The sequence below is a fragment of the Phasianus colchicus genome, chromosome 18 (assembly GCF_987193195.1).
Source record: "Phasianus colchicus chromosome 18, bPhaCol1.hap1.1, whole genome shotgun sequence".
NCBI lineage: Eukaryota > Metazoa > Chordata > Aves > Galliformes > Phasianidae > Phasianus > Phasianus colchicus.
The window spans coordinates 1196517-1208813 of record NC_143453.1 but is presented as its reverse complement, the minus strand read 5'-3'; the positions used below and the strand labels follow the sequence as shown (position 1 = coordinate 1208813).

Below are 12297 nucleotides of genomic sequence, written 5' to 3'. Positions count from 1 at the left end.
ACGCAGAGCACAGACTCACAGGGAATTCTCAGAGCTGAGAGGCTCCTTCTCTCCCTCTCCTCTCTCCTTCTCTTTCTCTCTTTCTCCCCCCCTTCTCCTCCTTTTTCTCTCTTTCCCTCTCTCTTCCTCCCTCTCTCCTTTGCTGGAGCGTTGCTGGAGAGGAGACAAGAGTATCATTCTTCCAGATTTATTTTCACTTTTTTTTTTTTTTTTTTTTTTTTTTTTTAAGGCAGAGTGAAAGAGAAAGAGAAGGGGAAGGAAAAAAAAAATAGGAGGAGGGTGAAAGAAAGAAGAGATCCTGATGGAAATCAGGGCACTGTGACCAGCTCCTGCTCGGAGCGGGGGAAGGCGAGGCGGAAACGAGATTTCCCTACAAGTTTTGCTGCTGCCGCTGCCTGAAGGTTGCTGAGGAGCCTTCCCCGCTCGGCGAGGGGGGGTGGGTTTGTTCGCTTCTCCCTGTTTTCCCTCCCTCCCCAGCCTCTGCTCTGCAGCCTGCCCGTACGGAGGAAAGGTGGAGGGGTGGGGGGGAGGGGGGGAACACAGCCGACCCAAAAAGCGATCCCGGCTTCTAGCCGCCACCCTCCGCGACGGAAGAAGAGAAGAGGGACTGAGAGCACGAGAAAAAAAGAAGAAGAGGAAAAAAAGGATCTCGGCTTGTCCAGCCCTTCCGCGGCAACGGGAGCACGCAGCGACTCCGGTGGATTTTTTTCTCCCCTTCTTCGGCACTGCTTTTCAAGCGCAAGGACTTCAACTCGGGGAAAAAAGCCGCAGAGGGAGAACAACAACACAGAAAGCAAGACGAATAATGAACAATCCTGTTATCCTGTTGTCCCGAGGGCCGAGGATGTGTCCCGGCTCGGGAAGTTGTAGGCTGTAGAAGTTCTGCCTCTCCCCCATGTACTGTGCTGTTTAGAGCTTGTTTCCCCCCACCTTATTTTTTTTTTCTTTTTGGTGGTTTCTCGTTGTTATTGTTATTATCTTAATTTTTCTTCTTCATGATGTGCTGTTAGAAACCACTCCAGGACTACTCCAGGAGTAGGAAAATCGAGGAGTGGAGTGAATGAATATACCGATGAGAGATCCAGTGATCCCTGGGACAAGCATGGCTTATCATCCTTTTTTACCTCACCGGGCACCGGACTTTGCCATGAGCGCCGTGCTGGGACATCAGCCCCCCTTCTTCCCGGCCCTGGCTTTGCCCCCCAACGGGGCGGCCGCCCTTTCCCTCCCCGGGGCCCTGGCTAAGCCCATTATGGATCAGCTAGTGGGGGCTGCAGAGACTGCTATCCCTTTTTCTTCCCTGGGCCACCAGGCAGCAGCCCATCTGAGGCCTTTAAAAACTCTGGAGCCAGAAGAAGAAGTAGAAGACGACCCGAAAGTGCACCTGGAAGCCAAAGAGCTTTGGGAACAATTCCATAAAAGAGGCACGGAGATGGTGATCACCAAATCGGGAAGGTAGGTGTGGGGCGGGGGTCGTGCTTGGGTTTTCGGGCTCCCTACCCCCTCGGTCTTTGCACCGGCAGCCTGCTCCGGAGCAGGGCTTTATTCGGCACTGTCTCCATCGAGCTCATTTCATCAGGAATTAGGAGAAGTGCGAGGCAACTGCTAAGCCCCGCTGCGGGCAGAGCACTCCGGGGAAAGGCTCAACTATTGAACCACGAACCGGCCGCTCTCGGTGCGTGCACAGGGGGCGAGAGGGGCTCTTCATGGTTCAGCAGCTTAATACTTTCTGGGAGCAGAAAGAAAATAATTTGGGGCTGGAAAAGGCGCCGGCCTGATTGCAGCCTTGCTGCACGCGGTATTTCTTCTTTCATGGAGAGAAGGGGAAATGTAGCAAAAAATATTTGTAGCGACGTCTCTCTGCTGGTGAGGTGGTAGCTGCAGGAGGGCAGGGAGATTCTGTTTATCAGCTGCCTTGCTTGTGCCTGTGTCTCTGCCGTGATACAGGCATGCATTTCTGCTGAGTAATTATGTCTGGAAATGCAGAAAAAGCGGCGAAAAGCACCCGCGCTGCTGTAAGGAAGGGTTTGCAGCTCCTGCAGGAGCGCGCTGCGTGTCCATGTATTTATATAACCTTCACGTGCGAATGAATGAACGCACACGGCGCGTATCGCGCTCCGCATTTCAGCATTTTATAGGTTTACACATCTGAAATCCCTCTCTATATTCGCTCCTAATTGTCTGTGCTCTTTTATAACTCTACCTATGGATGTGATGCCACGCAGCGAGCGAACCCTTCTCTCTCGGCCGTGTTTGTAAAGCGCACTGGGGAAGGCAGCAAACGAGCGGCGTGCCGTCTGCAAGGAGAGCGGCCGGGGGAGAAACCGCTCCTGAGAGCCGCCTCGGGTCGCCGTGCTGCGGCTTCAGCCCCGCACAGCGCCGGCTGCAGGCTGAGGGCTTAGGGAAAAAAAGCCCCGAGATCAGCAGGGGGAAAAAACAAACAGCCCGCTTCGCTGCCTTCCCCAAGTTTTCTCTCTTAATTGTGGCCGAAAGTTTTGCTCGAAAGCCTCGGCGAATGTTAGGCGCTCTTACGTGTTGCAAAGTCATGTGTTTCCTTTTAAGTTGGGCTTGCTGAATGCCAACCGCTCGATATAATAAACAGCAAATTTGTGGTATCCTGTTGCAGTTTGGAGCCGGACTTGGGAGCAGAGGGGAGCGCGGTTCTCAGGGAGCCTCTGTACAGAGGTGTGAGCAGCCGCTGGGACCTCGCAGCTCTCACCGTGGGCTCCTCTCCTCTTTGATTAATTAAAAAAGCCCCCCTTCTGCTCTCTAACGACGGAGCCGGTCATAGAAGTGAGGAATATTTTTAATTGGAGCGCGATCCGCTCCTATTGTTTAACAGAGGGAAATATATCTATAGATAATGAGAGATCCGAGAGGGCTGAACGAGGCTTTGCTGTTTAGGAACGGAGAGGTGGGTGCCCACCAGGGGTACGTTCTGTGTCCCACCCGAGGGACGGCGTTCTCCTGCAACTTGGGAGCGTTGGAGAAATCTTTGCATTGGGGGCGGGGGCAGATTTCTGCTTCTGAGGGACGAGGGCCACCAAGCTTTAGGTGCTCACTGCAACACTGTGATTCTTCTTCTTCTTTTTTTCCCTTTCGTCTCGTCTTTTCTTTATCTCCCCTTCTCTGCCCGTAGGAGAATGTTTCCTCCGTTTAAAGTGAGATGCACTGGACTGGATAAAAAGGCCAAGTACATTTTATTGATGGATATTGTGGCGGCTGACGACTGTAGGTACAAATTCCATAATTCCCGGTGGATGGTAGCTGGCAAAGCTGACCCTGAAATGCCAAAGAGAATGTACATCCACCCGGACAGCCCGGCCACTGGAGAACAATGGATGTCCAAAGTCGTCACCTTTCACAAGCTGAAGCTCACTAACAACATCTCCGACAAGCACGGATTTGTGAGTCCTTTTCCTCTCTCCCCAAGCAGTGTTCCCCTGCAGTGCCCGGCCCTGAGCTTTCCCAGGCACTGCAATTTGGGCACCAAACGTGTGGAAAATGGGGAATAAACAGCCCCTGCATGCAGCCGGCTGGTGTGTTTGTGTCCGGTTAAAATGTTCCTTTCTTTTTCTGTTGCCGAGGTCAGGATTAAACAAGCGAGTTTATTCTGTAAGCTTTCCAAACACCCAATCCGTACCGTTCAGAATAAACTTTAGAGATACGTTTCCAGCATAGTGCAACTCGATATATCTCAGAGCTGCGTTGGCTTGATATATATACATATATGTAATATATTTTTAATAGAGACGATCACACTTTTTAAGCATAGGAAAATGATATGCATATGTGTATAAAGGGCTTAAAGGCCTAAGTATGCAAACATTTAAATATATATTAATCTGGATAACGTAAAGCAAGCCAGAGTGAAAATAAACAGGAACCAAAAGCAAAGGTCAAGTTGCCCATTCATGTCTATCCACTCCTTTACATTTACTGGGTGTGCAGAGATAAAAAGCTCCCCCTGCGAGTGAAATCAAACAAACTGCTGATAAGTGCCCGCCGCTCCTCGCCATTTCTTTCTATTCCTGGGAAAGTCTGGAGCCGGGGCTGCGGCGGTGGCCGCGGTCGGGGGATCTCTAATGCGCCGAAGATTGCATTCGCTGCCCATGATTCGATTAGACGATCCGCTCTTGCCTCTCGCAGAAGGCCTTAAGTGGATTGAGGCGAGCAATTAGACCTGACCAAGGCGCTCGTGGTGGCGTTGCTATTGTAGCTGCTGTCTCCGCTTTATTTTTATTTTCTTTTGGTTCGCCTTGAAATCTAAAGCCGTTGCGTCCGAAGCCCAAATAACCCCCGCAGAAACCCTCCCCCCTCCTCCCCCCCGCGGGAGATCTCCTCTGGCGTCCAGCGGGAGAGTTGGAGCTGTCAGTGCTTTGTGCTGGATGCTGCGCGGCGTGTGCGTGTGTTTGCGGTGCGCTCGGGGTTCGCAAATGAGGAGAAAGCATGGGGCAGCGCGAGCGGGTGCTGCTGGCTCTCACCCTGTTCTTTTTCCCCCCACCCTACCCCCCCGGCCGCTCCGCACCGCAGACCATTTTAAACTCCATGCATAAGTACCAGCCCCGCTTCCACATCGTCCGAGCGAACGATATTCTCAAGCTTCCCTACAGCACGTTCCGGACCTACGTGTTCCCGGAGACTGAATTCATCGCAGTGACCGCATACCAGAATGATAAGGTAAGGAGATTAAGAAAGGATTTGTTTTACGTGTTTTGGCTTTTCAGAGAGCTTTTACTCTGCATTGTTCCCTTAAAAATCACCGGGCTCGTCCCGCTTCCCTCTACCCTAGCTCGTTTCCCCCAAATCCTCCCGCTCCGACTTCGGGACGGCACTGGGGGAGGGGAGAAGGCACTCTCCCGCAGCCGACCCCGGGCAGAGCAATTAAAAGGAAGGCTGTGTGCGTGTGTGTAAGGGGGGGGGTGCTTTGGATATACATTTTTTTTTTCTGCTCCCCGGTGTGGGGAAACGGGGCAGGATGGGGTGGGGATCGCTGCTTTCAGTGTGGATTTAATCTAAGACGCATCAGAAAAAGAATCTGATCCGTGTGTCGAAAGACGGGGGGGAGAGCAGCGTGGCTGGAGATTTTGTAATTCTTCCTGGCCTTTGTGCTGTTTTAGCTCCTTTAACAGCAATTGGCAATAAGGCTGGAGCGCACGTCTGGTTCCTATTATTATTATATTATGATATTTTTTTTCATCCTGCAGTGTTTTATTATTTTTTGTGGTGCAGAAATATGCTCTGATCAGAGAGGAGTATCTCGCTCGAATTGAGCTGGAAGGTCTCACAGAGACAGGGCGAGAAAGTTTGCAGCGCTGCAGACGCTGCCTTCACATTTCTGCCACTTTATTGTTGCTCTCAACGAAGGTGGTACATTTGGGAGCCTGGCAAAAGGCGAATTTACGATAATTAAGTCAAGTGGAAGGAAGTGAAAGAGCCAAGAAGGGGCTCTTATTTTGCTGTCTATAAATTAGAACTTGGTGTGCATGTGCCTGAAGAGCAGAGCTGTGCAGACCCCGCTCGCTCCGTCTCTCTGTCCGCTGCCATCCCCCACGGCCCAGAGCCAGGCATAAGGAGGGGCTGCATCCTTCCTTTCCTCATATCCCCTCTCTGGCAGTGCTCTGCACACACTGCTCTCGCTTTGCTCACCTTTTCACAAGAAAAAGGAAGGTGAACACGTGCAGAGCAGTCTTTGCTTAGGGAGTTACACATGGGGCTGTCCGGCCCATCCCACAGCTGGAAGCATGGAGCAGCAGCTCTGGCCAAATGCTCTGATATCGTGGGGGGGTTGGGGAATGGAGGTCAGGAGCACTGCCCAGATCGCATAGTTGAGGGTCTCACCTCTTCTGCTGAGGGTTTTCACTGCTCTCTCCTGTCTACGTGTGTGGGAAGAGTTGGAGGGGGGAACCTGGGAGCCGGTGCTGCTCAGGGTCCAAAGCTGTTTGCTCACTGGATCCCACTCTCCTCCTGAACTGGAAATTGTGGAGCAAGCCCAGATCCCATAGAATCCCCCAAACGACTGCTGAAATCCCTGCCAGCCCAAATCAGCCCGGTCCTGGCACCCCCAGAGCCCCAACACATGCACACGCGCGGGGCATAATGCGATTATACGAAGTATTTTATTATAGCGAGGGGGTGGGCATGATTCCTTTGCGGTTTAATTATGGCATTTAAAGAGTTTAAGCGCAGGCATAACTCGCATGGATCGCGTTGCACGGCTAACTGAATTCCAATGCGGCGGCGGCGATGTGGGGCTCTTTCAATGCCACCACTGCCCGACTCAACGGCCAGCCCCAAAATGCAAGGATTCACCTCCAAATCCCACCCTGTGCATCGGGTGCTGCTGCCTGGGCAGTGGGAAGTGGGGAGGAGGAGGTCGTGTCGGTCATTCTTTTATCAAATCTCCTTTCTGCCCCAACCCCGCTTTTGGATTTCTTTTTTTCTTTCCCTGTAGATCACTCAATTAAAAATTGACAACAACCCCTTTGCCAAAGGTTTTCGTGACACTGGGAATGGAAGGAGGGAAAAAAGGTGAGTCTGGAAACATTATATATGGGCGCCTCGTTTGGTTTTCGTGTGCAAGGCTCAGAACATGACCAGAGGTCAAAATCACCTCGCGTTTCCTCCAAACCACACTTCCCCCCGCCAAAATTAATAAGGATCTCGTCGTTAATAACGCCAAACCGATTGCATGTGAGTTCCTCCGTGCTTTCCCCGTTTACTTTTTGCATCGCACGGGAGGGCCGGCAAGAAAGTGATGGCTGCAGATGAAGGGGAAAGGTGGTGAATGCCACTGAAGCAATGAGTTTTCCTTTAAGTTCTGGCAGGAATATCGCACCCCCACACACTGTGGATGGGATGGAGCTGTGAGAAGGGAGGGCAGCTCTGATCTCCCCCAGCATTTTCTTACTGACTCTCCTGAAAGGCGTGGAGGAGAAACGTGAAAACAAACTGCTTTGATAGGACCTCGGGAATATGGAAATAACACCGATAGACAGCTTTGAATAGTGCACATTATTTTTTTTATTTTTTTTAAAATATTGGCCAAAATAGAGAAAGGGATCTTTTTTTCTTTCTTCCCCCCTCCCCCCCCCCCACTCGATGTGGAATAAGTCTTCGTTTTGTTTTGTTACAGCAGACAGGATATTTTAGCCATTTGCAATCAGTTTTAGATAATGAATAAATATATCTGTTCCTTTTCTTTCTTAAAAAAAAAAAAAATTAAAAAAAAAAAAAAAAAGAGGGAGAAGGGGGGTTGTAATGTTAAACAAGAGGCCTTTCTGCATGCCCACCACTGAACCCAGCATACCACACATGCACACATGCCAGCTCCTCTTGTCCGTCAGTGTGAAAATAAAGCCAATGCTGGAGCCACAGGACGGAAATGATTTCTAATTTCTCTCTAAATATAAATAGATTTTACTCCGGGTTAATTGTTGGTGAAAAGATTACATAAAGTGCCTAACAAAATAACCACTTCCTAGCAATCTTAGCAACCATTAAGATGGCTCATATCTCTGGAACATCCTCGCGTTTTAAAAGCTAATCTCCAGGGAACAATTCCCTCTGCCACCCCCCTCTCCCCCCCTCAGCCCCCCTTCCTATTCTTTAATATCTGCCGTACTCGGGATTGCTGCTAACAGCTTCCAAGAAATCTCCTCTCATTAGCAGCCAAGCTCTTGGCTCTGCCTGAGAGCAGCGCATTCCCCCGAGCCCCCGGCCCCTGTCCCCCCACTCACCCACCCATGGGCTCCCTTAAGGATATGAGATCCCCTTAGAGGAGATCTCTATGGGGTGTTGGGGGTCTGGGATGGGGGGGCAGGGTGCCGCTCTCCCAGCAGCTCCGTGTGCCCGGCAGGAAGCAGCTGACTCTGCAGTCCATGCGGGTGTACGACGAGAGGCAGAAAAAAGAAAATCCCACTTCGGACGAATCGTCCAACGAGCAGACAGCCTTCAAGTGCTTCGCCCAGTCCTCCTGCCCCGCCGTGCCCGCCGTCGGCACCTCCGCCCTCAAAGGTGAGCGCTGAGCCCCGGCCCTATAGGGGCAGTAGGGACAGCCAAGTTCTGCTCGGGGGCACGGAGCTCGGCGTGCATCGCTGTGCCATGGCCACAGCCCTCCTCCTGCCTCCCCTCGGCTTTCTCTTTCCTTTCTCTCTTCTCCCTTTTCTTTCTCTTCTCCCATTCCTTTCTCCCACTCTTGTTCTTTCTTTTGCTTTGTCTTTCCCAGTCTCCTTCTTTTTCTCTTTTCCCCCTCCTTCCTTCTTTCTCTTTTCTGCTTGCACTTTCTTCCCTTTCCCTCTTCCCCTCTCCTCTGTCCTTCTCCCTCTTCCCCCCCCTCCTCCCTCTCTGCCGGCCCCTCTCCTGCTCCTTCCTCCCCTCCACGCTTCAGAAAGGAGCCAGCTCCGAGTCAAGGGAGCAAAGACAGACCACGGGGCAAAAGTTCAAAACTGGAGTCACTCCATTAATATTCCTCCCTGAATCTGTTATTAGAGGAAGGATCTTTCCCCTGGATACAGTCCCGAACTTTGTTATAGAAAAGTCCCCCTCTCTTTCTCTCCGTGCGGGGTTGGAAGCTGTCTGCAGCTCTTTCACATGTATTAATCCAATGGGGGGGGGGGGGGGGGAGGGGATGGGGGGGGAGAGCAGAGGGAGGAGGAAACAACCTCTTTTTTGTTGTTGCTTTACTCGTTTGTTTAAAGTCCTGCCGAGCCGAGGGGAGGGGAGCTGGGAGGGGACCCGAAAAGCAAACCAGATCTTCGCACCTGGGGCGCTGAAATTAGGAGATGAAGTGCAGAGGAATCCGGAGAAGCGTTTCGGGGAGGAGGATAAGGGGGGTCCTCAGCTCGACGGAGGCCGAGGAGGGGAAAGGCTACAACTTTCTACCGTCGAAAGGGCTCCAAAGTTCGGAAAAGTTGATAGGAGACGAACCCCGACGGGGCGGGCGGGCGGGGTTTGCCGCCCCCGGGGTGAGCGGTACCGCAGGCCTCGGGTCCTCGGGCTGTGCGGAGTCTGTGCGCTGACACCAATGCTCGTTTCCCACTGGGAGCCGGGGCGGGGATGGGGTGGACGTATTTTTCTCTTAAGAAGTGATCCCCAGCTTTGTCATTGGAATTACCAGCCAGCCAGAGAGCGTCCGCACCCTGCCGCAGTCCGGCGGGGGTTAGGGACGCGCCGTGCCGGCTCCCAGCCCCGGGCCGCCTTTGTCTTGCAGATCTCTGTCCCAGCGAGGGTGACAGCGATGCCGACAGCAAAGACGACCCTTTGCTAGAAGCCAGCGAGTCGGGCAAAATCAGCACGACCACGGCCACCACCCCCGCGCCGGCCAGCTCCGGTGCGGCCGCGTGTGACGACCCCCGGGAAAAGGGGGGCAGCCCCTCCAAAAGTCACTTCTTCCCCAGCGACTCGGCGACGAGCCGGAGCCGGGAGAGGACGGAAAAAGCCCCCCCGGACTCCCGGCATAGCCCGGCCACCATCTCCTCCAGCAGCCGAGGGGGAGGCTTGAGTGGCGAGGAACTGAAAAGCCCCCTCCGGGACGGCCCTAAAGTAGACGAGAACCGGCTGCTGGGCAAAGAGCCCTTCGCCCCCCTCACGGTCCAGACCGACAGCACGGCGCATCTGAGCCAGGGACATTTGCAGAACCTGGGGTTTCCCCCCGCTCTGGCCGGCCAGCAGTTCTTCAACCCTCTGGGGAACGGGCATCCGCTGCTGCTGCACCCCGGGCAGTTCGCTATGGGGGGGGCTTTCTCCGGCATGGCCGCGGGCATGGGGCCGCTGCTCGCCACAGTGTCGGGGGCTTCCGCCGGCGGCTCGGGACTGGACAGCACGGTGATGGCCACGGCGGCGGCCCAGGGACTCTCGGGAGCATCCACAGCCGCTCTGCCCTTCCACCTGCAGCAGCACGTCCTGGCCTCTCAGGTACGTCCCGACGGCCCCAAGTGGGCAGGTTCTTTCCGCCGCAGGTTCCCCAGTGCCCCTCCGAAGCAAGCGGGGCACCTCCCCTCGCTGCATAAGGAGTTGGGTCGGGGGGGGGAAGGGAGTGTGAGGCTTTGGGGAAGCCTCGCCGGTGAGGAGTGGCCCAGCTGGAACCCCCCCAGCTCCTTGTGCCTCACTCTGGGCTCAGTGCTTCCCCGGGCAGCCTCGGTGCGGGACGAGGCTGAGCCTTCGAGGATCCGGGGGTCCGCAGTGGGGGACGTGCCCGGTTTTGTGGTTCACGTTGTGGAGGGGAGAAGGGGGCAGAAAGCGGGCACGCGCTGCTAACACTTTTTCTCTCCCTCCTCCCCCTCCCGTAGGGCTTGGCCATGTCTCCCTTCGGCAGCCTCTTCCCCTACCCTTACACCTACATGGCGGCGGCGGCGGCGGCTTCCAGCGCGGCCTCCAGTTCTGTGCACCGGCATCCCTTCCTCAACGCCGTGCGGCCCCGGCTCCGCTACAGCCCCTACCCGTTGCCAGTGCCCCTGCCCGACGGCAGCAGCCTCCTCACCACCGCGCTGCCAGGGGCCCTGGCCGCGACCTCCGGAGAGACCAAAGGCAGCGCTCTGGCCTCCAGCCCCGGCGCCGTGCCTCTGGACTCCGCCTCGGACCTCACCAGCCGCTCCTCCACACTCTCCTCCGGCTCCGTATCCCTGTCCCCAAAGCTGGGAGCCGACAAGGAGGCGGCCACCAGCGAACTGCAGAATATCCAGCGCCTGGTCAGCGGCCTCGACCCCAAGCAGGACAGATCCCGCAGCGGCTCCCCGTAGCCGCCAGCTCATTTCAAACCAGTCTCGCAATGCACTTTGTTTGAAAGAAACCACATCCTCCATCCCGCCAAGCCTTTCAGCCCCCCCTCCTATCCTCCCCTCTTTCCCCTTTTTATTTTATTGTTGTTGGTTTTTTTTTTTTTTAAGTTTTATTTTTAATATAAATCGCCCGGCGTCTTGTGGGCGCTGATCAGCAAAAAGTGTCGAGCTGGGGGAGGGGTGGGGGGGGGCGGGGAAGGGCCGGGCTGGGAGCCGAACCGGGGGCTGCCTCACCGAGGGGCCGCCGGAATGCGTGTCCCACCTCCCCCCTTCTTTTCTTCACTGTCTAAAAAAAAAAAAATAATAATAATGATAATAGAAAAAAAAAAAAAAAAAAAAAAGGAAAAAAAAAGGAAAAAAAAAACCGCCTGAAATACAGCGAAGCAAAACACCGAACGGACGTATAAATAAAAGAAAGTGAGCAAAGCGATTTTTTTTTTTTTTCCTAAAGAAAACTGTATAAGCAACTCTCATATCGGTGATTCGCCAGTTGTTTCCGGGGCGGGTTGGTAGCGACAGCCCTCTGCGTCGATATTAAGGGAAGCTGTGTGTTTAAAATATTATCGTGATGTCTGAGAGCCACTCTGTGGCTTTTTTTGCATGTTCCGTAGTAGTCTGCTTTTTTAGGGGGGGGTTACGTTTTTATTTCGTTGGGTTTTCGTTGTTTATTTCTGATGCTCGTTTCGAATCCCAGGGACAAAATAATAATAATAATAATGATAATGATAATAATAATAAAAACGAAAAGAAGACCCTCTTCCCTCTCCCTTAAAGACCCTCCCCGTAGCAACAACAATAAGAAGTGTAGCTGGAAAGAAAAAAAAGAAATGGATTTATTTTATCTAAAAACCTCTGTAGCTCGACTGTAGATTTATCACAGCTTTCCCTCTTTCATTGTATATGCAATAACAAGGTTTAAACACGCTGAGAAGAAGAAAAAAAGCGGACACTATTATTAAAGCAAAGTATTTATGTAATTATTTGATAACTCTTGTAAATACGTGGAATATGAATACTCGAAATTAAACTTTAATTTATTGACGTTGTACATATCTCTGTAAATACGGCTGCAGCTGTCTTTTGTTTTCTTCTCTTTTCATTTCAAGTCGGTTCTCCTTTACCTCCCCCCCCTCCCCCCCCCGCATCCCAACCCCGACTCAGAGCAGCCCGGGCCGAACCTGCGGGTTCCGAGCTCAGCTCCCCGCTTGCTGTTCACCCCTCGCAAAGAGCCGCGGCTGGAAGAGGCAGAGGGGCAGCAAACAGCGTTCATCAAAGAGCTCGCAATGAGAGAACAGCGAGAGAAACCGCGACGTGCCGCGCTATGGCTTTTTCAATCCTCGTTCTCCCCGGTGTTCAAGTGCTACTTTCCGATTCAAATTTCTACCACGGGAGGAAAAAAACAAACAACAAAAAAAAAGGGTTTTCTATACGTTCATTCGCGACAACGGGCTTCTGCAGGCGGCTCGGGCAAAAGAAAAGATGATGGCTGGAGGAATTTCTTCACTTTGCGTTATTCTTT

At 53.1% G+C, this 12297-nt stretch overlaps 1 protein-coding gene across 1 annotated transcript; it reads left to right on the top strand.

Annotated features, from left to right (window-relative positions):
• The first annotated feature begins 229 nt into the window (after window positions 1-229).
• On the top strand, window positions 230-11840 carry TBX3 (T-box transcription factor 3). Its single transcript, XM_090152592.1, has 8 exons — window positions 230-436; window positions 1011-1455; window positions 3140-3407; window positions 4534-4680; window positions 6455-6531; window positions 7859-8016; window positions 9212-9915; window positions 10290-11840. Exons 2-8 carry the CDS (start codon window positions 1061-1063, stop codon window positions 10737-10739), a joined length of 2199 nt encoding a protein of 732 aa, XP_090008718.1. The 5' UTR covers window positions 230-436; window positions 1011-1060; the 3' UTR covers window positions 10740-11840.
• Window positions 11841-12297: the final 457 nt, after the last annotated feature.

What these genes read in the sequence shown, in the direction of transcription:
- TBX3 (XM_090152592.1), top strand. Translation starts at nt 1,061, where the DNA reads ATGAATATACCGATGAGAGATCCAGTGATCCCTGGGACAAGCATGGCT. An exon ending in GTGATCACCAAATCGGGAAG is followed by an intron (nt 1,456 to 3,139) that starts GTAGGTGTGGGG and finishes CTCTGCCCGTAG; the next exon opens with GAGAATGTTTCCTCCGTTTA. An exon ending in CGGCACCTCCGCCCTCAAAG is followed by an intron (nt 8,017 to 9,211) that starts GTGAGCGCTGAG and finishes TTTGTCTTGCAG; the next exon opens with ATCTCTGTCCCAGCGAGGGT.